We start from the raw sequence: 22,983 nt of genomic DNA on the forward strand, positions 1-22,983 counted from the left end.
CAGGAGATTTCAGTTAGACTGCATCCTTACCTTACACCATAGTTGTGATGGTCTTAATTCAGTGCATGATCTGACTTTAATATAACACTGTAGCAGAATAGGAGGTTAAAAGACTCTGCATAGGATTACAAGGCTCCCATGCTGAGCCAGCCTAAATTCAAATGCTTGAACACTTCAAAAAAGATGCAGAATATTGTGACAGACCCCTGGGGTAGAACCTGAAACTGTGGGACCTCTGAGTCCCCTTAAACTCTTCGTCCTGGGCGCGCTCTCATAATGCTGTGCTAGTGATAAGCAGCAAACCCCTCTAGATGCTGTGATCAATCAGCCATCAACATGTGGAGGCACACATCTACCTAAATTGCATGAATGCTTTCTAAGCCACTCATGAATTATACACGGAGAGACTCCAGCCAATTTCCCAGCCCCCGCCCCCCTTGCATCCCAGTAATGTACCATCTTACACTGCTCAAGACCTTCTCTCTCTCAAGACCTTCTCATTAATTAGTTTGCCGCTTTGTCAAAGGAAAGTGGACATGCACCAGCCTTCGTAATCGGAGCAGATTCCCCAAACACTCTCTAGACAAACTTAGTGGTAAGGATAAAACATTACAATAAGTTTATTAACTACAGAAGGATAGATTTTAAGTGTTAGACATAGAGGTCAAAGTTGGTTACATAAGAAATAAAAATAGAAATGCAGTCTAAACTTTCACAGACCAAGCAAGATTTGAATCAAACAGCTTTTCTCACCCAACTGGATGTTCCGGGCAGTTTACAGTTCTTAAAATGCAGGCTGAATTCCCTTCTCAGCCCGGGACCAGTTTCCCCAGTTCGAGATCTTTGTCTTCCAGGCAATCTTCCAGGTGTTGAGATGGGGGAGGAGAGAGACCAAGTGGTGATATAATTGACCCTCATTTACACTTTCTCTGCAGGTGCTAGAAAGATCCTTGTTGTGATGTGGGGGTTAGGTAGCCCCCATTGTGTACGTGCCTTCTCTGTGGAATCTCTGGGAGAGTAGATTCTTCTTGATGGGCCATCAACACATGTCTGGCTGGTCCTGATGTATATCTGTCTTGTCAGTGTTAGTTGCCCCTTTGTTGCCAATGAAAGGCTAGCTGTGGGCGTTTTCCACTTACCACATATTTCAGAAACAAACATATAGCAATATTTCATAACCTCACATACAATGATAGTATGTACAATTCAACAGGATATTAATGTTCAACAGATCAAGACTTCTTAAATGATACCTCACAAGGCATGCACTGTACAAAACATATAATCATATCACAGTGGTGAATATAGGGTTTCCAGGGTGCTATTTTGAGATACAGAGTGTCACGAATACTTACTGCTGACACATGCAAGCAAGTGGATTTTGTTCGTTCCAATCCTTATCTAAGGGGGCAGAGAGAACTAATAGCTGACATAGAGGAGGTCTGCAGGGAAAGCTGAGAAACAGCCAAGTTTGGGAAGAGCTTTATTTAAAGTGTGCAATTTTAAGTTTAAAGCCAAACTCTTGGAAAAGGGAAGTTTGGACAATTCTGTGGGTAAAGCGGGTTGGTTTGTTCAAAGCAGGACAGGCACTGTACCTCTTTCAAAATAGTTGCCTCCTCTCCTTTGTTAGCCTGTGAGAATTCTCCCTCATTCCTGCCCATTTTACACGTAACTAGTTACTGTTGCATATTTTGTAAGATATATGGAAAGGAAATTCATACAGCAAAAACTGTGTGTTTAATGAGTTCAGGATACAGCAGGACGCACTCCACGCAACCAAAACCTTAAAAGTCGGGAAATGAGAAATTAAGTCTCACACACCCTTTGCCACCTTCACATTGCCTACAGTTGTGGAGGTCAGTAACACTCAGCACTCAATAAGGCATTCACTTTCATCTAAAACAGATAACAGAGCGATACATACCCCAGCTTAATCAAACTCTTGTTCTTAAAGCAAAATCTTAACTTTCTTCTTACTCTGTTATGCCAAGAAATTACCTGACGTGAGCTGCAGAAGAACTAATGTTCTTTGTGTACATTAATCTAGAGAAGAGCCACATGGAGTATCTTCAAAGTAGGCTTGATGAATTATTAGAATATGAGCTAATGAATAGACCCCAAAATAGAAGGGATATACTTCTGGCCCTATGTTTAGAGACCGACTAGTAAATCGAATGCACGGCTAAAAGGCAGTGCTAATAGTAGGGTATTAGTTTTGTGGCACAATGGAGTTCATTTTACAACAGTTCGGCTGGTTGGAGCTGTACGGAAGGGACACCATTGCTACTTGCTGTGAGATGCTTTAAACTAGCATGCAAGAAAATGCTGTGCAGAATCTGGCAGAAAGGGAAGGAGGGAATGAAAAGTGAGATGCATGAATCCAGCAAAGATATGCACATGGAGACTTTCTATAGGAACTTGACTGAAACACAGTGCAGCAGCAAAAGCTGGTGGGGGTTAAATACAGAAGGGTAGGGATTGTTAGACATCAGTGGGAGCAGTTTATGCTTCATGTCAATCCTGTGCTTTGCTTTTCAGTGCAGATTTTTAAATCCATGTCAGGACTGCAAATGTATATTCAGTAAATCTTGTGATAAATATCAGTAGGAAATTGTGGCCAAGGAGTGTAATTATACATTCAGCCAGGCAGTGTAGAAAATCTCATATTTTACCCCCATGGCCCTACCATGTGATATGAAAGGCTTTTAATTGGTACTAATAGCTGAAGAAAAGTCTTCAGCAGTTTTGCAGTTCTGTTTTAAAAAGCCTTTGCCCATTTTGTAAGCCTTTAGCATTTAACCGAATCTTTTAAAGGTCACAAGGAAAGACAATTTAGAAATCCATGCAGTGCCTCATCGGTGCCTTGCGGATGTCATTGCCACCGTTTGTTAGTCGTCAAAGTATAATATTTCAAGCCAGAAATTATTTAGAATTCTGAAATTAAAATAAATTCTTCTCTCCTAGTACCTTTCAGTTTAATCTTTTCAGATGAATACCTTTACATGAACTAATTGTACTTGATTAAAAATAAACAAATACAGAGCATTTGATACATTTACAAAAGGCAATTGTTTTCATTCTTAGGCAGCTACATGGTGATCAGTACTTTAAGTATTTCATTCAGAATTGTGTTCAGCATGGGGTTATGTGTAACACATTCATCTGAGTATCTCTGAGTACTTCATAAACATTAAGCCTTGCAACATCCTGGTGCTAAGTACCATCCCAATTTTAGAGTGGGAAAATAAATTTGAGAGGTTAAGAATATTACCCAAATCTGATAAATTAGGGGCAGACCTAAGGCTTGAACCCAGGAGTGCTGATTCCTAGTCCCCATCTTTAGCTAATGCACTCTTTGTGCTTGGGGTTTTATTTGTATTTGGAGGCTTAATATGCAGAGGAATGTATGTTTGGAGGTGAGCAGAGTTAAAATATCTGAAACATGATTTAACAACTGCATACTGCACATATAAGGACTTTCTGTTTAAGAAATTTATATACTTACTTTGCTGATAGATGATGCCTCATTAGGAGTTTTTGGGTCACTTTTTATAGATGTTTACAAATTATTAATTTACAGTACTTTAATATACAAAAAAACCTTTGAATTGATTATATGCGAGTTGTTTCTTTTTTAATGGATGGTCTTTTTGTTCCCGGAGACTATATCTCTGGTTTAATAATGCATGCAATAAAGTTTCCAAAATGCTATATTAAATTTCAGTAATCTCAATTTCAGACATATTACTGCAGCATTTCTCTACTACTTGCCAAAGGCATGGTCCCCAGGAATCACTATTTACTTTGTTGTTCAGCTGTTGCTGCAGTTTCTTATATCAGTGGTTCTCAACCAGGGGTCCGGGGCCTCCTGGGGGGCCCGTGAGCAGATTTCAGGGGGTCCGCTAAACACGGCCAGTGTTAGACTCACTGGGGCCCAGGGCAGAAAGCTGAAGCCACACCACACAGGGCTGAAGTCCGGGGCTCTGAGCACCAATACCTGAGGCCGAAGCCGAACTTAGCTTCACGGGGGTCCCTGTGGCATGGGGCCCTGCTTGCTACCCACTAATGCCAGTCCCGGCTTTTATACGCAGAAAACCAGTTGTTGTGGCACAGGTGGCCCGTGGAGTTTTTATAGCATGTTGTACAGGGGGGCTCGGGGGGAGGGGGGGAAAAGGTTGAGAACCCATGTCTCAGATGACATCATCAAAAACTACTCTGGCACGTTTTGCAATCGCAGTTCTCTAGGAGGGTTTCTAACAGCACTGGCAGTTTCTTGCGTATTAAAATCTAATAGAATTTCCCTAACTCTCCTCTGAATGTGCATATACAAACCTCTGTTCTCACCTCGCTTTTTAGCAAAGATTTAATAGCAGATTCAATGATAAAATGCAGGGTGGGTGTCTCGTATTACTAAAACTTGATTACTTTCTCAAAATATACTGCAGAATGCATACTAAAATTCACTTACTACTTAATAAAGTGTTGTAAATAATTGGAAGTAAACTGTAATGTCAAACAAATGGACAAAGAATGATTTCAAGTATTGTCTGTCTTTTTTTTAATCACTTAACTGGCCAGTTCTCAAAACTCCTGACGTTCAGAATGCGTCTCCCATTCACAAATATGAATCAGTGAGGTTCTGCTGGAAGCAGAATGTGTATTTTAACCATCAGTGATTTTCATAGGGTTATAATAGTGGATGAAGGGACTGCAATGATACCTGGATTTTAGGGGAGCATTTGGTACAGTATCTCAAGCTTTAATCGAAAAAATAAATTAAAATTGGCTTTAATCTGAGCACAGTTATATGAATTGAAAAGTGGCTCAAGGACCATAATCCAAGTATATGTCCGTGAGTGAAACGAGGTATCCAGTCGCAGCTGCCTGGATGCGTACTGGGCCTTGTTTCAGTTTATGTCTTTGTTAATGAGGTGGAAAAGATTAAATAGTACATTGATTAAATTCACAGATGATAGGAAAGAGGATGGTGCTGCAAACATCATTGATGATGGACTTATCTCGTGTTAAGTCCTTTCATGTTAATGGAAAAACACAAGTTGACACATCTTGAGAAATATAATTTGAAATATGGATAGTCCAGGGGAAGGCTATCAAAGAATTCATCAGAACTGTTTTCACAGCATTGCAAGACTTGCTGTATTCTAAAAGCCTGCCTGCTATACCCGAAGACAGGGAAGCATAACAAGAGGGCAAGAAGAGGGAAGGGAAAGGTGGGTGAGGTAGACAGTATGTTGGTTGGGAGAACAGAGATCAAAGCTGCTGAATTTAAGAGAAATGAGGAGTAGTGTCCACTATGGGCAGTTATTTGCAAATCCTAATTGCTGTATTCAGCACTCAGGTACTACCATGTTGACTTCTAAAATGGTCTTCCATACAAAGATCTCAAAGCATTTTACAAACATTAAGGACTCCATGTTTCCAAACACCCCAGTGAGATAGGGGTGTGTGTGTGTGTGTGTCGATAGATAGATAGATACACACACACACACCATTTTAAAGATGTGTAAACTCATGTATGGGAAGGTCAAATGATTTGCTCAAGGTAACAGAGCAAATCTAGCAGAACTAAGACTAAATTTTTTCCCCAGACTCCCTTTCCTTTACCTCTTGACTATGCTTCCACTTCATTGACCAAACCTTTGGGTCAGTTACATAATCGGAGTAAGGGACCTGTTAGCTCCCTGTTCCTAAGTATGGTGGTTCTGTAGTGGCCTGAACACGATAATAATTGGTCTTGCAGAATGGAAAGAAAGGACTCAATGCCTGCTCTATGGGACCAAGGTGCAGTCACAGGGCATAGATTGCTTGTAAATTGTATCCTCATCTCCCACCCATTAGTCATCCCTTCTCCGCAGAAACCCTTTCTCCCTCTTTCCTCATAAAAGGGCTGTGGAAGTAAATATAGACCCATGACTCCAGTAATATCTGAGGAGCAATTGAAGGGGGTGATTCAGGGTGCAGGATCATGGACTCTTCTGAGTTTTTTTTTTTTAACCCATTTTTGTGGATTCACTAAACAAACCAATCCTCACTTATTTTTAATTTCTCTATTGCAGAGGAATATGCCTGTAAGGAATAGAATTTTTATGTAGAGTGGAAAAAACACAGGAGTTACTTCCTTTCTAGTTTAAAAAACCCAAAATTTACTGTATGTGTATGCACATATATGTAAAATGCAACTCTCAAGATAATGCCGTCAAGGTAATTTTAAATATATATATTCGAAACAAGGGTGAAAATAGCATTTTACATCCAACTCTGGTGAAAAGGGCCAGGCAATGGGTAGCAAGATTGTGCTGCTGTTCAGAAACACAACTATTATGAGATTGAATATCTACTGTACCACTAGGCAACTGGAAGTGATATGAACACTCTGGAGTCATGCATTTCAACTAATTGCTGAGTGATAATTCATTAAAGGAATGGACCAAGTCAAATGACAACTGTTCAATTCATTATATACCTATTAACTAAGCATTAGAGATGAACATGGTAAAAACATTACCATGAGAGGATACTCTGTATCACAAAGATTGGTACAAGAAGAATTTCTTAATTAATGTTTTACATGCGTCAAATTAGAAAAATAATTTAAGAATTGCAATGTTTTAAAATGTGATTTGATTATGGTACTTAGAGCTGACACTAACTAGAGGAAACAGTTAAATATCTCAATTGAAGTGGCTTTTCAAATCTATTTTTAATGTTCCTTTACTAACCAGAATTTGTACTAATCAGAATTAAATACAGTGCAACTCTGTGTTCCCATCTCAAACACCACGTGATAACATTTTTTCACTATAACATTCTTCTCTTTGGCAGAGCTTGTAAATGGGAAGTATAAATGCTGCTGAGTGTTACTTTTAAATCAAGGAGATCCACAGTTGTGCCCCATTTATAACTGTCAGTGCAATGAAACAAATTACATAAATAGCTGTTAATGAACCACTGCTATAATCAATATTTTGTGTACACAGAAATCAGGCATGTGCAAGTGACTCCTACCGATCTTTGTGCCTATGTGGTGGTGGTACATCAGAGGCACCGATTAGAATCAGGCTCCATTGGGCTAGTCTTGAACAAACTTATACTTACTGCCCTAAAGCGTTTCTGATTTGAAACAAGAATCAACAAGTGTGTCTGACAAACAATAGAAGGGAAAGGAAGAGAGAGGATGGCTGACAGTGATAAGATCCCACAGCTACATATGTTAGTTCTCTGCACAACTTGGTAAGTCAGAATCACTGATTTATGGGGGAAACATTTTTGAATTTAGTATCTGATATCCCAGCGGCCCAAAACTGAGTGCCTGCTGGTTTGCTGGATTTCTTATTGACCTCATGGCTTTTGAGGGATATGAAAGAAGAGAGTGTAGTGGCTGTATGGGTTCATTCTGTGAAGACTTTCAATGTGTAAGAAGAAAGTATGGAGACATGCAAGAGCGAATTGGACAGCCAGTTCAAGATTGGCATAATTGACAGAATGGAGGAGGAAGGTGTGAAGTATGATTAGAAAAAAGCAAATAGTTTGGATGAGGCAGAGTTGTGAAGAGCCTTAAATGTGAGGTTAACTTGTATTTGGTGTGGTGGAAAACCAGATTCTGGAGAAAGGTGTGGGGGTGACAGACCAGGAAAATGAACTTAGTGGCTGTGTTTGCCCTCTCCTCCAGTCTGCACTAATCTGGGGGTTGGAGAGGCCAGAGAGGTTGGCAGTAACCAAGATGTGAGATTATGAGGTCTTGGACAAGAATTCTAGCTGTAGGGACAGGATTCAGTTTTGCTTTAGAAAGATATGGAGAAAAGAGATTCCAGGACTTGGATCTCTGGCTTGCTGGAGAGAGTCAAGTCAGATGATACCCTGGATGTGGGTTTGAGGGTTAATGTTAACAGTGCCAGAGAATAGGCAGAATAGAGAGGATTTAGGAAGATATATGCTATTTTGTGTATCACATTTTAAAATTTAAGGTGGTGTATCATGTTATAGTAATTCCTATAGGAATACCACAACTTTGAATTTCTTGCCATATTTTCTGGTTAAATATCAACAATAAATGTTGCAATAGGGGAGGCTTTGGCATTTAAAATTTTTTTAAAAATCTGTTTTTGAGACACTGTCTTAAAAATGTTCAGTGAACTTTAAAGAATGACTGGCTGTTTTTTTACCAAACTTCTCCCTCTCTGTGCTCCCTTCTCTCCTCCTACCTCCTCCCCCCCACAAAAAATGAAATGTTTGGACTAAGAACAAACATGAGAAATTTCATCCTGAAGTGTGTTTTGTCCCTGTCTCCCTCCACCCATTGAAAATAATGTTTTTTGGGGGGAAAGGGGGCTTTGAAATTAAAATGTTTCCTCAGTCGTAACTATATAGAATTGTTAATGTAATAATGTTGTGTGACTACTGGAGAGTTATGTATGCTAAAGTTGTTTTATCCTCGCCCCAGGTCCCCAGAGCAAATTACTGCCTATATGCAATATATTTCTCCAATTCAATAGTAGCATTTCCTCTCCCTTGCATGTATGATCATGTGACGGACTACAGTATGTAGTCAAGCCACAATAAAACCAAGATAGGTGTGAAAAATAGACTGTGAGCATATGCGTGCTACTTACTCTAGCAAAAAACAAAGGTTAAATGTCTTTAATCAGAATTACCCTGGAATTGAAACCAGCATCTATCTTTTGAGTCACAAAAAGCTGACTGAAAAGGTCATTGTGGCCAGCTGCTGCATGTTTCTACAATGCTAACCACATAGTAAGCTTGAGCGAGAGTTATATAATCTGTTAGTGAATGCTTTTGAGTACATTTGTGAGTTAACGTTAGGTATCAGAAATGTCAGGTATTACAGGCATAGTATTTATTTTGGCAAAGAAATGGAATTGCATTATTTGGTTTGGACTAACTTCCCTGTTTTGTTTGTGTTCCATATTTTCCCGTTTATCTTTCCCGTGAACTTACAAACCCAAGGGCAAGCTTTTGCTTTCCAGTAAAAATAAACATTGATTTCTTTCAGACTAGCAAAATTCCTGATGGCCAGGAGTCCCAGACAACCAAAAACATAGTCCAGACAAGAAAAATTTAATTACTGCCTATTAGACAGTATGTTGAGCTGAGCTTTACAGGTGACTGAACAGCATGTCTCACCTCACTCTGCAGATGAGAAGGTGCTTCCTACGTGTTTATTTTTAAATACCACTTATAAGCAGCAGTTATCAGTTGGCACATTAATGAATTCCTCCCATAGATCTGCCCATCCTATTTCACCCCAAAATACACGATGTATGTGTTCTTCCAATGGTGCAATATGGGCCGTTTGCCTTCATGTGACAGAGACAAGAAAACCAAGATGGCACATTTTCACCTTACTTTTTTTACTGTAACCTTACTGTTAGTTTCCTGTCTCCCCTGTAAACTCTGTACTTTTAAACTCCAGGCAGAGATCTAAAACCCTTCCAGATCTGCAGGATGTTTTGAGTTTCAGGCGCAGCTAGTACCATCCACATAACTTCTAGGGCCTAAGCTGCCTGGAGGAAATGGTGGGGAAGGTCTAGTGGCAAGTTTTCTCCCGTCTCTTTCCAGCAGCAGGTGGGACCAGAGGTAAGTCTCTCCTAGTGGGCTGTTGTCAGCACACTACCAGCAAGTCTCCAAGTGAGCACTTTCTTTGCCTCTCGTTTTCCTCAGGCTCTGTAGCTGTGAGAAATCTTGTTCTGAATAACTCAGACCAGACAAGCTAGTTTCAAGACTCTGTTACCAACCAATATAATAAATTCATAAATTGTAGTTTTGTATGAGTTAATTTAGTGGTGGTAGTAGCAGGATATTAAATGTATGAAGTGTATTGGCTGAAATAATTACACAAAAGTGAAAACTACCAGAAGCAAAAGAGCAACATTTTTCTTTCATTAAGGTGCCTCTTTCCACCTTGTCCCACTTGCCTGTTACTTCCTCAAAGTTCTGCAAAGGGTATTCGTTTTACATATATTCCCAGTTTTGCTTCTGTGGGGTTTGTGTGTGGTTGGTTTCTAGAACTTGGGAGAAATTTGAAACTTTCTCTTTCTTAGTAGGGTGGACCTGTAACAGGCAAGACACAACTTGCAACTTCTTACCCTGTAGTCCTCCTCCTCCTTTTGTTGTCACATTGTGTCAAAGTTGATGTTAGTCACTGTGTTGACCAGTGACAAAAAAGTAATTATGCAAGTAATTTTGGGCAGCATTTTGAGGCGCAATACCAGTTAGCTTTTCCCTCTGCTGCACACTGAATGTCCAGTTTTGGCATCAGTTTCTTTGTTGTATAATATCATATACCAGCGGCTTTAAAAAGAGTGTGTTCATTATTTTCCCCGTTTGATTAAGTACATCCTTATAGTTTCAGTACACTCTTGTACACAAATTGTGGAGTTCAGATGAGATGAGAACAACAAAATGGGATAGCTTGTAGCCTGTTTGGGAGAGAAAATAGGTTTTTGAAACTAGCACAAGGACTGTTTAAAAACTAAGCTCTGAATAGTTCATTTAAAATATTTATGGCACATTCTTACACTATAATAAAGGCCAGTGCTAAGAAGAAATTGTAAATAAAGCTACAACTTAATTTGGTCGTGGTCATGTGAGGGAGTTTATTAAAGAAAATTTTGTTTTAGTTTGTCCTTCTAATTATCACCCCAAAATGATCCTTCTAAACACTATATCCATATGACCAGGTCTCTGTTCTTAACTGCCATTGTTTTGGCACAATTTGTACTGATTGTAATATGTTGTTCACGTTGAATGTGGAAAGCTGACTGCTTCCTTTTGAAAGCAGTTTCTCCTGTATATCCTGAGCCATGTCACTGAAAGTATAGCATGGGTATTTAGGCTCTGTCTACGGTTAAAATATATACGGATCAATGTTCCCTCTAATTTTTGACAGGCCGTGTGCGCAAAAAATTTCTTCTGCGCAAATGTTTGTGCGCGCGGTGTTTTGCCATGTGCACTGGGTTTAGGATCTGTGTGCGCACACACACGCACGCACAGCTTAGAGGGAACAGTGGTACTGATATAGCAGTGTCAGTCAGGGGTATGAAAAAACCCATGCCCCAACAGACATAGTTATGCCAACAAAAACCCCAGGGTAGAAGCAGATATGCTGACGCAAGAGTACTTCTGTCAGCATAGCTAACGTCGTTCAGGGAGGTGGAGTCCCTACGCTGGCTGGGAAGTTCTTCCTGCCAGCGTTTGTTGCATCTACGCTAGGAGGTTATGCTAGCATAGCTGTTCCATCATAGACTCTGTCATGTAGACTAAGGCCTGGTCTACGTGGAAAAAAAATTAGGTCATCTTAACTATGTTGCTTAGAGGTGTGAAAAATCCACACCCCTGAGTGGAGTAATTAAGATTCTTCCATCAACCTACCTACTGCCTCTTGGGCAGGTGGATTACCTGTGACAATTGAAGAACCCCTCCCATCAGCATAGGCAGTGTCTACACTGAAGCACATATTGTTGTGTAGTAAATCATGCCAAAAAGATGCACAAGTGGTTTGAAAGAGAATTGCATGTGGCCCCTAACTTGGAGATTATGTATGGTTATGTCAATTCCGCTTGTTTAATATATCATCTTGATGTTAGGCATAAATCCTCACAACTGTATTGAGACTTGCATGTGCATGAGGAAAGCTATACCTCAAATTATGCTATAAAGTAGTGCAAAGGGAGTACTGCTTTATATTATGACCTATTAGTGATAAAGTAATTTATTGGAAGTTGTATGCATCAGAAACCTTGTAGCACAAATTTCTTGTAATGTCATAAATATTTTCAGTATGACATGTATTTACAAATATTTGAAATCCACTTGTATATACTTTTTATTTAATTGAGGAAATGTTTTAAACAAAATATTATGCTCTTAAACTTTAAAACTTGCATTGTGCCATCATAACCACTTACATTTATATAGTGCCTATTCTTCCAAAGCACTTTACAAACTGAAAGTGACATGGACTTTGCTGACCACTGAATAGCAATCACCTCTGGTTTAAGAATGTTATAGCAACTTTGCATAACAACTTCAGACAGAAAGTGAAAAATACAATATCCTATTGAATTTGCAGTGGAAATAGAGGTTGGCAGAACTTGGTTACCAGAGTTAGAAATTGTTTAGACACAAAGACTAGTGTCACTGTTGTGAACAGTGAATTGAGGTCTTTAATACCACATCCGCAGCATAGTGTCCCCTAACTCTCTGTTCTGGGGTTTGGGTTTAATAAAGGGAAGAGTTTTACCATATGGGTAATGAACACCTCTTCCAGCAGCACCAAAGTGCTTCTTGAAAGTCCACCCCGTCAAGTAAGGCCCCTATTACAATACAAGATGGCTTTTCTTATGAAATTCCATACAGCTGGAGGCACAGTTTTTCTTCAGTAGTTGGGAAATAAAAGTTTAACCTCATGGATGCAAGCAAATGAAAAACGTACAATGAAATGTTACTAAATATATATATATATATTGTTAAACTTACTCTAGGTTGGGCAATGCAAGTTGCTGCCTTTATTTTCATTCAGAGGAAATGGGAAGATGACAAGAACCACTTCGAAAATATGCTGGATTATTTCTGTGACATTCGTGAGCCACTGCAACTCCTCATCTTTCCTGAAGGAACTGATCTCACAGGTAAATTAATTATTGTCTCCTCTTGGATGTAATTAGGTAGAAATTTGTATGTATTAAGGAAATAGTTCCAAAATGTAAAAAAAAGTATCACGTGACTATGGATTCTCATGAACAGTAAATGTTAATAGATAATCTAGTATACCAGTGTGACGTGTTGGATCACAGAAACCCCTTGGGACTGCTACCTCATGTGCTGAGACTACCTCTAAGCCCGTTTTCCTTGGCAGCTCAGGACTTGAGTACGCTGCCTGGTTGTGCCAGACATGCTAGCCTGCTACAAACACAGATCCAGGTCTGAACCACGTCCCCCAGAAGCTGCAGGCTTAACTGAAAACAGCTTAAGAAGTGCTCCTGTCTCCAACATCCAGATATCCAATTCCCAATGGGATCCAAACCCCAAATAAATCCGTTTTACTTTGTATAAAGCTTATACAGGGTAAACTCATCAATTGTTTGCCCTCTATAACACTGATAGAGAGAGGCACAGCTGTTTGCTCCCCCAGGTATTAATACTTGCTCTGGGTTAATTAATAAGTAAAAAGTGATTTTAGTAAATATAAAGACAGGTTTCAGAGTAACAGCCGTGTTAGTCTGTATTCGTAAAAAGAAAAAAGAAAAGGAGTACTTGTGGCACCTTAGAGACTAACCAGTTTATTTGAGCATGAGCTTTCGTGAGCTACAGCTCACTTCATCGGATGCATAGCATATCGTGGAAACTGCAGAAGACATTATATACACACAGAGACCATGAAACAAAACTTCCTCCCACCCCACTGTCCTGCTGCTAACAGCTTATCTAAAGTGATCATCAAGGAAGGCCATTTCCAGCACAAATCCAGGTATTCTCACCCTTCCCCCCCGCCCCCCCCCAGACACACATACAAACTCACTCTCCTGCTGGTAATAGCCCATCCCTCTTTGAAACCTCTCTTTATAATGCACATGATAATCAAGGTGGGTCATTTCCAGCACTAATCCAGGTTTTCTCACACACCCCCAAGTGTAACGCAAGTAAAGTAGGGGCGTTAGGGGACGAGAGCTGAGGAAGCGTTGTTCTAAATCAGCCATAAAAATGTTGGCATACTGTGGGGCCATGCGGGTACCCATAGCAGTGCCGCTGATCTGAAGGTATACATTGTCCCCAAATGTAAAATAGTTATGGGTATATTGATGACATCTTCATCATCTGGACCCATGGAAAAGAAGCCCTTGAGGAATTCCACCATGATTTCAACAATTTCCATCCCACCATCAACCTCAGCCTGGTCCAGTCCACACATGAGATCCACTTCCTGGACACTACAGTGCTAATAAACGATGGTCACATCAACACCACCCTATACCGGAAACCTACTGACCGCTATTCCTACCTACATGCCTCCAGCTTTCACCCTGACCACACCACACGATCCATCGTCTACAGCCAAGCTCTGCGATACAACCGCATTTGCTCCAACCCCTCAGACAGAGACAAACACCTACAAGATCTCTATCAAGCATTCTTACAACTACAATACCCACCTGCGGAAGTGAAGAAACAGATTGATAGAGCCAGAAGAGTTCCCAGAAGTCACCTACTACAGGACAGGCCTAACAAAGAAAATAACAGAACGCCACTAGCCGTCACCTTCAGCCCCCAACTAAAACCCCTCCAACGCATTATTAAGGATCTACAACCTATCCTGAAGGATGACCCAACACTCTCACAAATCTTGGGAGAAAGGCCAGTCCTTGCCTACAGACAGCCCCCCAACCTGAAGCGAATACTCACCAACAACCACATACCACACAACAGAACCACTAACCCAGGAACCTATCCTTGCAACAAAGCCCGTTGCCAACTGTGCCCACATATCTATTCAGGGAACACCATCACAGGGCCTAACAACATCAGCCACACTATCAGAGGCTCGTTCACCTACACATCCACCAATGTGATATATGCCATCATGTGCCAGCAATGCCCCTCTGCCATGTACATTGGTCAAACTGGACAGTCTCTACGTAAAAGAATAAATGGACACAAATCAGATGTTAAGAATTATAACATTCATAAACCAGTCGGAGAACACTTCAATCTCTCTGGTCACGCAATCACAGACATGAGGGTCGCTATCTTAAAGCAAAAAAACTTCAAATCCAGACTCCAGCGAGAAACTGCTGAATTGGAATTCATTTGCAAATTGGATACTATTAATTTGGGCTTGAATAGAGACTGGGAGTGGCTAAGTCATTATGCAAGGTAGCCTATCTCCCCTTGTTTTTTTCCTACAAACCCCCCCCCCCAAGACGTTCTGGTTAAACTTGGATTATTGCTGTGCACATTGTAAGATGAACTATTGCCAGCAGGAGAGTGAGTTTGTGTGTGTGGTTTTTGGAGGGGTGTGTGTGTGGGGGTGTGTGTGAGAAAACCTGGATTAGTGCTGGAAATGACCCACCTTGATTATCATGTGCATTATAAAGAGAGGTTTCAAAGAGGGATGGGCTATTACCAGCAGGAGAGTGAGTTTGTATGTGTGTCTGGGGGGGGGCGGGGGGGAAGGGTGAGAATACCTGGATTTGTGCTGGAAATGGCCTTCCTTGATGATCACTTTAGATAAGCTGTTAGCAGCAGGACAGTGGGGTGGGAGGAAGTTTTGTTTCATGGTCTCTGTGTGTATATAATGTCTTCTGCAGTTTCCACGATATGCTATGCATCCGATGAAGTGAGCTGTAGCTCACGAAAGCTCATGCTCAAATAAACTGGTTAGTCTCTAAGGTGCCACAAGTACTCCTTTTCTTTTTTCTTATTAAATATAAAAAGTAGGATTTTAAGTGGTTCCAAGTAATAACAGACAGAACAAAGTAAGTTACCAAGCAAAATAAAATAAAAACACCCAAGTCTAAGCCTAATACAATAGGAAACTAAATGCAGGTAAATCTCACCCTCGGAGATGTTCCAATAAGCTTCTTTTACAGACTAGACTTCCTCCTAGTCTGGGTCCAGCAATCACTCACACCCCTGTAGTTACTGTCCTTTGTTCCAGTTTCTTTCAGGCATCTCTTTGGGGTGGAGAGGCTATCTTCTGAGCCATCTGAAGACAAAATGGAGGGGTTTCCCAGGGCCTTATACAGTCTTTCTTTTGTGGGTGGAAATCCCTTGTGTTCTCCTGTGCAGAATCACAGCTACAAGACAGAGTTTTGGAGTCACGTGGGCAAGTCACATGTCCATGCCTGACTCAGTTCTTTACGGCTGATGCCATTGTTTACATGTTAGTTTGAACGTTCCCAGGAAAGCTCAGATGTGGATTGGCGTCTTTCAAGGTCCATTGTTAGCTAAGTACACCCAATTACTTGAATAACCCCTTCACACTATGTTGACCAAATCTGCCTTATATGCTTCCTACAGCAAACACTTTAAATACAAGCATAGAGCCAATGCTCATAACTTTAGATATAAAAGTGATACATGTAGACAAATAGGATGAATACATTTAGTAGAACATAACCTTTCCAAAGATATGTTACATGGCATATCTAGCATAAAACATATTCCAGTTATGTCACATTTGCACTCATAAGCACCAGTATGTTTCAAATTGGTACTATATATGACTTCACTCAGGGTTTAACCAATATTTCCTACTTCAGATGAATTTTTGGTAAACTTCTGTTAAAACTTTCAGTTCCATTTGGATGTATGATGCTTTGAATAGGATAGGTTGTTTTTTAAAGTCTGACAAGATTGTGCAACCAAGGGTAAGTCTTTTGGCCTATCTGTTCTTGAGTTTTCTCCACTGGTGGGGGTAATAATGCTTACCTCCTTTTCTAAAATGCTTTCAGACCTATGGAGAAAAAGTGCTAGATAAGTGCTTATTACATTACTTTTCTCTGCTTGGTGTTACAGGGAAAAACTGCCTCAGAATATTGGATATAGTTGTTCTTAGGGTTATACAAATATTTTATAACTATCTTTTTTTGTAAAAGGCAAACTTTTTAAAAACATTTCTCTAAATCAAGTGTTAACACATCTACTCCACTGAACTAATTTATATTGAATTAGAAGTTAGTAGTATTTGTTGAATCTTCAGTAAAAATAACCACCTTTTAAATATAACTAGTTTAGGAAGTCCTGTGGTAAGGTGCTAACCAATGCTGATTATATTATAGCTCTTTTTATAAATTCTTTTTTTCCTAACACTTTCCCTTTCTTTAGGTATGGCTTAGGCTGTGTCTACAATAGAGAGCTTACAGCGGCGCTGCTGTACCAATGCAGCTGCGCTGCTGTAAGCTCTATAGCGTAGATGCTCTATGCCTAATCTACTCTAATCAACATAATTAATCCACCACCAATGAGCAGCAGTAGTGCTGTGTGGGCAGGAGTTCTCCTGCCCACATAGCACTGTACGCACTAACGCTTATGCTGGTGTAATTTATGTTGCTCAGGTGGTGGAATATTCATACCCCTGAGCAACATAAATTTTGCTGACATTAGTGATAGTGTAGACATAACCGTAGTAGTTGCTTTTGGTAGTAGAGTCATGAGGATTTGACTAAGCTGGTCTTTCACCAATGAGCATGTGATTTAAGAGCTTTGCTCTAGATTCTACTCCAGCCACATACTCTGGATTTTATTTTGAAGCCAGGTCTGAAAATATTTTGCTTGATTTATCAGTATCTAAAGTGTATTGCTAATTTTTCTCCCATTCCCCATATCCCCAGTGAGTTTATAGATGTTTCTGGCAGATGAGCATTTATAGTGCCCGAAGGTACCGTAATCAGATTTTAGGAGGTTATAGAAATTTTCTTAATCTGATCCATGCTCCCAAAGGATAATGAGTTGACTGACTATACTTAGACTATACAACTTCACCTGACATCCTCTTGTTTAAATTTAATAAATTTGCATGTAGAGCAAGGAAGGAAGATAGAAAAAAAAATGCATCCATTCATCAACACCCTGCTGTAGGTTTTTTCTTCCATGGAGGGAGTAGCTTTCCAAATCCTAAATTCCTGGAGAGAATTCCCCTCCTTTAGCTTAGATCCATGGGTTGAAATCCTGGTCCCATTAAAGTTAATAGCAATACTCCCTTTGACTTCATTAGGGTCAGGATTTCATTCCTAGCTTTCAGAGCTGTTGTTGCCTCCTCTAGAATCTTGAAAGACTTTTTTCCCTACTATGCTTCCAAGCCACTTCACTTCTAATCCTCATCATTCCTTTGCATGAAAAATAGATTTTAAAGAATGAGGAAGAGTTTCCTCTTTATTTTTCTGATTTGTAGTTAATAAGGAATTGGTTGTACACTGAGACAACAATAGCCTCTTCACATCCATGCTGTTAACATTGACCAAGGGCATGGCTGCCTTGAAGGATTAAGTAAGTCTCTGAGAGACCATACATTGAACCAGTTAAGGAAAAGAAAAGGGCAATGCATATGCCCTCTGCAATAATAATACAAAGACCATAGCCTGAACTTAGACAAATGGCACAAAGACCACCAAATAAGAAATTGATTGTGGTCAGATGTTTCACCTATTATCAGAGTTTCTATGCATATTGTTTTTGCTGCAAAGAATAGAAACTCAAGAAGAATTAAGCTATTTCTCTAGTAGCAGTTTTCTTTTGCTAATGTGCACATATACTTACATCTCTCTGGTTCTGATCCTGCACTGTGTTCCATGTGGGCAACTACCTGCACCACCCAGTGTCCCATTGTAATCTGTCTAACCTTCCCTTTCTGGGGTAGATTATTGAAGAGGTATTGAAATTCCATCTTCAGCAGCATCTGATTATTCTCCATTTTTTAACATTCATTTTTGGTCTCATTAGTTGACAGACTGCAAGGCAATAGACCAACGTCATACTGATATGGTTTAAACTATCAGCCTCCATCAATACCATTGACCTTATGGTGTTTGTGTCTTGTATCACTGCTCTTGGAGAAGTCCCAGTGGGTTGGTGGGCAAATGCTCTTCTTCCCATAGGGACGTTAGTTAAATCTCATGGGATTAAATCTAATGTTCAGTTTCTTCTGGCTAGCACACTTCTGTCAGCTTTGGCCCTTTCAGAGTAGTTGGATTGCTCATTCTGGGCAAGTGAGTGTGGATGGATGGATGTGCTCCATATTCTTGGGGAAATGTTGAAGTCTCTTTATCTAAATGTTGTGAAGGGCAACCAGATCCTTTAATGGTCTGAACCTTGATGGACCAGCTTGTGAACTCCTTGCTCATGCTCATGAGCAGTTGTTAATACAAATAATCCCTTTGATTTCAGTGAGTTAACTGCTCTCCAGTGAAGGCTTGCAGTCTGGCCCTATGTGTTTAGTAGTGATGATTGTTTTTAAAATGGTTTAATGTTTGTTCTAAACATCTATAGTTTTCGGTGTGTGTCTTGTTTCTTATTGGCACCTGAATTACTAGTACCCTCAGTCTTCACACTTTGCTCCACCAATCAGAAAATCCCTATGCCAAAATTTTTCTAGAACAATCTTACTTCTCTGCCAGAACTGCGCTTGTCTACACGAGAAGTTATATAGGTGTAATTACAATGATATAGTCTGACCTCTATAACTACATTGATATAATCCCAGTGTGGGCACTCTTATTCTGGTGTAAGAATGGCTTTTTTCCAGTTTAGAGACCCAAACTAAACTGGAAGAGGCACTCTTATACCAGAATAAGAGTGTCTATATGGGCAGTTAGCTATAGCATTTCAAATCCACACCCAGCCTTATACTGATTTAACTTCCCCATGTAGTTGTTCCAATCACAAGTTAGAAGCATTCCACAGAATCATGTCTCATTTTGTACAAAGCAGTCATTTTAAAAAGCTAAACCTGATGTCTTGCGTTCTAAACTACCAAAGTGATTGCTACCTTGTACAATATTAAAAAAAAACATTCTGGAATTCTTGCTATTAAAGTAAATATCTGTCTCTGTCTACCAGTGATTGTCTTTTTATGTGAACCATTAAAGTACACATTTTAAGATAGTATAGAAGACTTGGCAACACCCCTTTGCCAATTAATTCTGAGCAAGAAAAAAGGTATGCGAAGTTATCAGTGATATTACGTTTAAATGAAATGTTACGTGAACGTATAGAAAAATCACTTTCAGGAAGTTGTTATACTATTAACATATCACCACTCATTTAAACCCCATGTTTCATCTTTTAGATGATATAAAACAGAGCTCCTGTACTCTTGTGGTCACTACAGATTCCATGGCACATTTTGCAAGAATAGAGGCATTGTCCTGGCCAAATTATGAGTTTGGTGGCTACTTCTGATACTGGGGATTATAGGTAGAGAAAACTGGATACAATAATCTTCTTGTACTTCACTGTATGATTGCTGTGCACTGTTAAACGGCTGCCATTTTCCATCCAAAGGTTATCTTCATGACAGTGGTAGCTGAAGTGACTTCACCTTACGTAAAAATTTTATAATGCTTTAAGATCTTTTGGGCAGGTCTTACATAAATATAAGGCATGGCTGCGTTTTACTGTTGAAGTAATGATCCATGCATAAAGTTTGTAGGGCACTTTTAGAATGAAATATGCTATATAAAAATATGAATAATAGTAACTGTTTTCTTTTTCATAAACAATTTGCAAACTATATGTATAAGGGCTGGGGAGAAAATTTTTTGTTTGGTCATCATTTCCACTTTAAAATATTTTGAGTTTGGGCAAAATGCATCAGATTATTTCCCCCTTCTCTTTTCTCCCTCTCCCTCCCCCCGGTACAAAATTCTGTTGCAAACACACTACAAAAAAGAACCCCCGAACAAATAACAGAAGAACAAATAGTTGCTCTTTCTGAAATCCAGAGCTCTACAAGAATTCAGAGCAATCTTATGTCCAGTGCTTCAGAAGCTTCAGCATAGCCCACCTTTTTACATGTTCTCTTGCTTGAACTCTTTGCCCCCTGTCCCTCAGCCCCAAAGAATTTTTAATGACTCCTTTTTATAAAACGGTCTAGTGACGCATGGTGTAGCCCAGATCTCTGCAGGAGTGTTATGATATTAAATACAGGCTGTACTCTCTTAGGAGTAACTGCGGTGCCCCATTTGTTCCCTCTCTTTATGGTTTTCCATTGAGCACTGCGTGCTGTGGGACTACAGTGAATGTTCTTATGTGTTCAAGGGCGCTGGTAATACACGATCTGATGCATAATAACTAGAAAATGGCATTAATGTCTTTAACAGTTCTCAGATAGCAAAAATAAGAATAGTTGCACAACATGTCCTTAAGTAGAATGTTAACCGTGCATAAATATGACTGCGATGGACACTGTGCAACCTCCCAAAATAGATGGATAAATGAAGCTCCTTAATTAAAAGGGAAACCTAACTGAGAGTGGTCAGTTATTCAGGTTTGTTATGTGGGACCAATGATGGTTGGAGAGTATATGAAGTCTTGAGAGCAGTGGCATGAGTTTTCAGCCCAGGCCAGATAGGAGGAAAAAATTGTGGTGCTCCTATACTTAATTCTACCGGCTGGTGATGCCAAAATGAAATGCCACTCACAGTTAGTTGTTCAACTTTTCATGATATGGCTGTCGTCCTTCTTGATTGCTCTGATCAGGATCACAACAGCTGCATTTAAATGGTCATAATTGAACTTCAGCTTGAACACCTAATTCAGATGAATGAGGCAGTTCACAACTCTTATGTTCCACTTAAATAAAGCACATAAAAATGTGCATAATTTTAAGCATGTGAGTAGTTCTGTTGACGTGAATAGGGCTACTCAAGTGTTTAAGGTGGAGCCTGTGCTTAAGTGCATTGCTGGATGGGGTTGTGGAACTATTGTTTTAGGTAATCTGCAGATTATGCATACACAACCTCATGGGTTACACATGGTTCATGTTTTGAAGGCTTTTTCTGTGACCATGAAATCTAGAGAGTTACATAAAAAAAGTAGATCTTGGATTACAAAATTAAGCTATCAGGGAAAAGTATCAGTATGCTAAAATGCTCTGAGTTTGTACATTGTTCATTGTTTGGTTTTCAGTAGTAAAACCAGCTTAATGGCTCATAAAAGCCCATAGCTCCCAAAGTGAATTGAGCCCTGAGTGATTACTATGAATTTCTTTCTCTAGCCTCTTTAAAAGTTCATGAATTTCTTGTCGCACCTTATATAACACTATCCAGAGCAACACAACAAAATTCAGTGAAATATGTGGATTTCATTACGATAGTCTCAAACTTTGAGTGCAGGGCTTTACAGAATCCCACAATCACATTTCGAGGTAATTATCCCGATCTTACAGATGATAAATTGAGGCACATAGTGAATAAACTACTTTCCAAAAGTGGCAGAACCAGGAATAGGACTCTGGTCAGAATACCCAGATCCTTATGCCGCTATTTATTATTTAACATTTATACTGTAGTAGCACCTAAAGGCCTCAGCGAGTCTGGGTCCTATCTTGCTAGGCATTGTACAAACATAGAGAAACTGATAATTCCTACCCCTATGATTTTATAATCTAAAATACAAGATATAACAGCTGGATGAGACAAACAAGGGTATCAGAGTAAGGGCAGAGGGGATACTTTTTTTTTTAGTCTAATAGGATGTGTGAAATTTGTAGAAAAAGTAATCTCAACTTACCCCCTGGTTATTTACTGTAAGCATTAGAGATGAGGCATTCTAACCATTAGAGACACCCCCTCCCTTTTATAGTTACCCATTTAGACAGCCTGGGTCAAATGTATTTCTGCCTATGTGAGTGACACTTTTAATACAATAAATATTTTAAAATATACTCGGATAAAAATAACAGTGTACGCACTGAAAGACATCACAGAAGCAAACAGACTCTGACAGGAGACACCCGCAAGTCTCAAATAATGTCAGTGTATGTTTCTATCAGACAGTGAACGTACCCATGTACAATTTGAGTACACAAACTCAAATGCAATGTGCATCTTTGTTTTTAGGGCATGTTTCTTTAGGATTTACTTTATAGAGAAACTGAAACAATCCTAAAGGCTTGGTCTACAATACCAACTTATGTAGGTATAACTATGTGACTCAGGGGTGTGGAAAACCCACACCCCTTAGCAATGTAGTTATACCGACCTAACCCCTGGTGTACACAGTGCTGTGTCGATGGGGAGGCTTCTCCTGGGGGGGCTTCTCCTTCTCAGGGAGATGGAGTATCTATGCCAGTGGCTCTCAACCTTTCCAGACTACTGTACCCCTTTCAGGAGTCTGATTTGTCTTACATACTCCCTAGTTACACCTCACTTAAAAAGTACTTGCTTACTTCAGACATAAATCAGACATAAAAATACAAAATTTCACAGCACACTATTGCTGAAACAT

The 22,983-nt window shown here is 39.7% G+C and overlaps 1 protein-coding gene across 5 annotated transcripts in view; it reads left to right on the plus strand.

Annotated features, from left to right (window-relative positions):
- The window catches only part of LCLAT1 (lysocardiolipin acyltransferase 1), a 200,259-nt gene that overhangs the window by 94,173 nt on the left and 83,103 nt on the right, over positions 1-22,983 (plus strand). For 4 of the 5 annotated variants that reach the window (XM_074949144.1, XM_074949147.1, XM_074949145.1 and 1 more), the window contains exon 4: positions 12,522-12,668. In XM_074949144.1, the coding sequence (XP_074805245.1) occupies positions 12,522-12,668 (147 nt within the window). Of the gene's footprint in view, positions 1-9,430; positions 9,616-12,521; positions 12,669-22,983 lie in introns of those variants that run through there. The other variant, XM_074949149.1, reaches the window with a different exon arrangement.

The sequence above is a fragment of the Natator depressus genome, chromosome 3 (assembly GCF_965152275.1).
Source record: "Natator depressus isolate rNatDep1 chromosome 3, rNatDep2.hap1, whole genome shotgun sequence".
NCBI classification, from domain to species: domain Eukaryota; kingdom Metazoa; phylum Chordata; order Testudines; family Cheloniidae; genus Natator; species Natator depressus.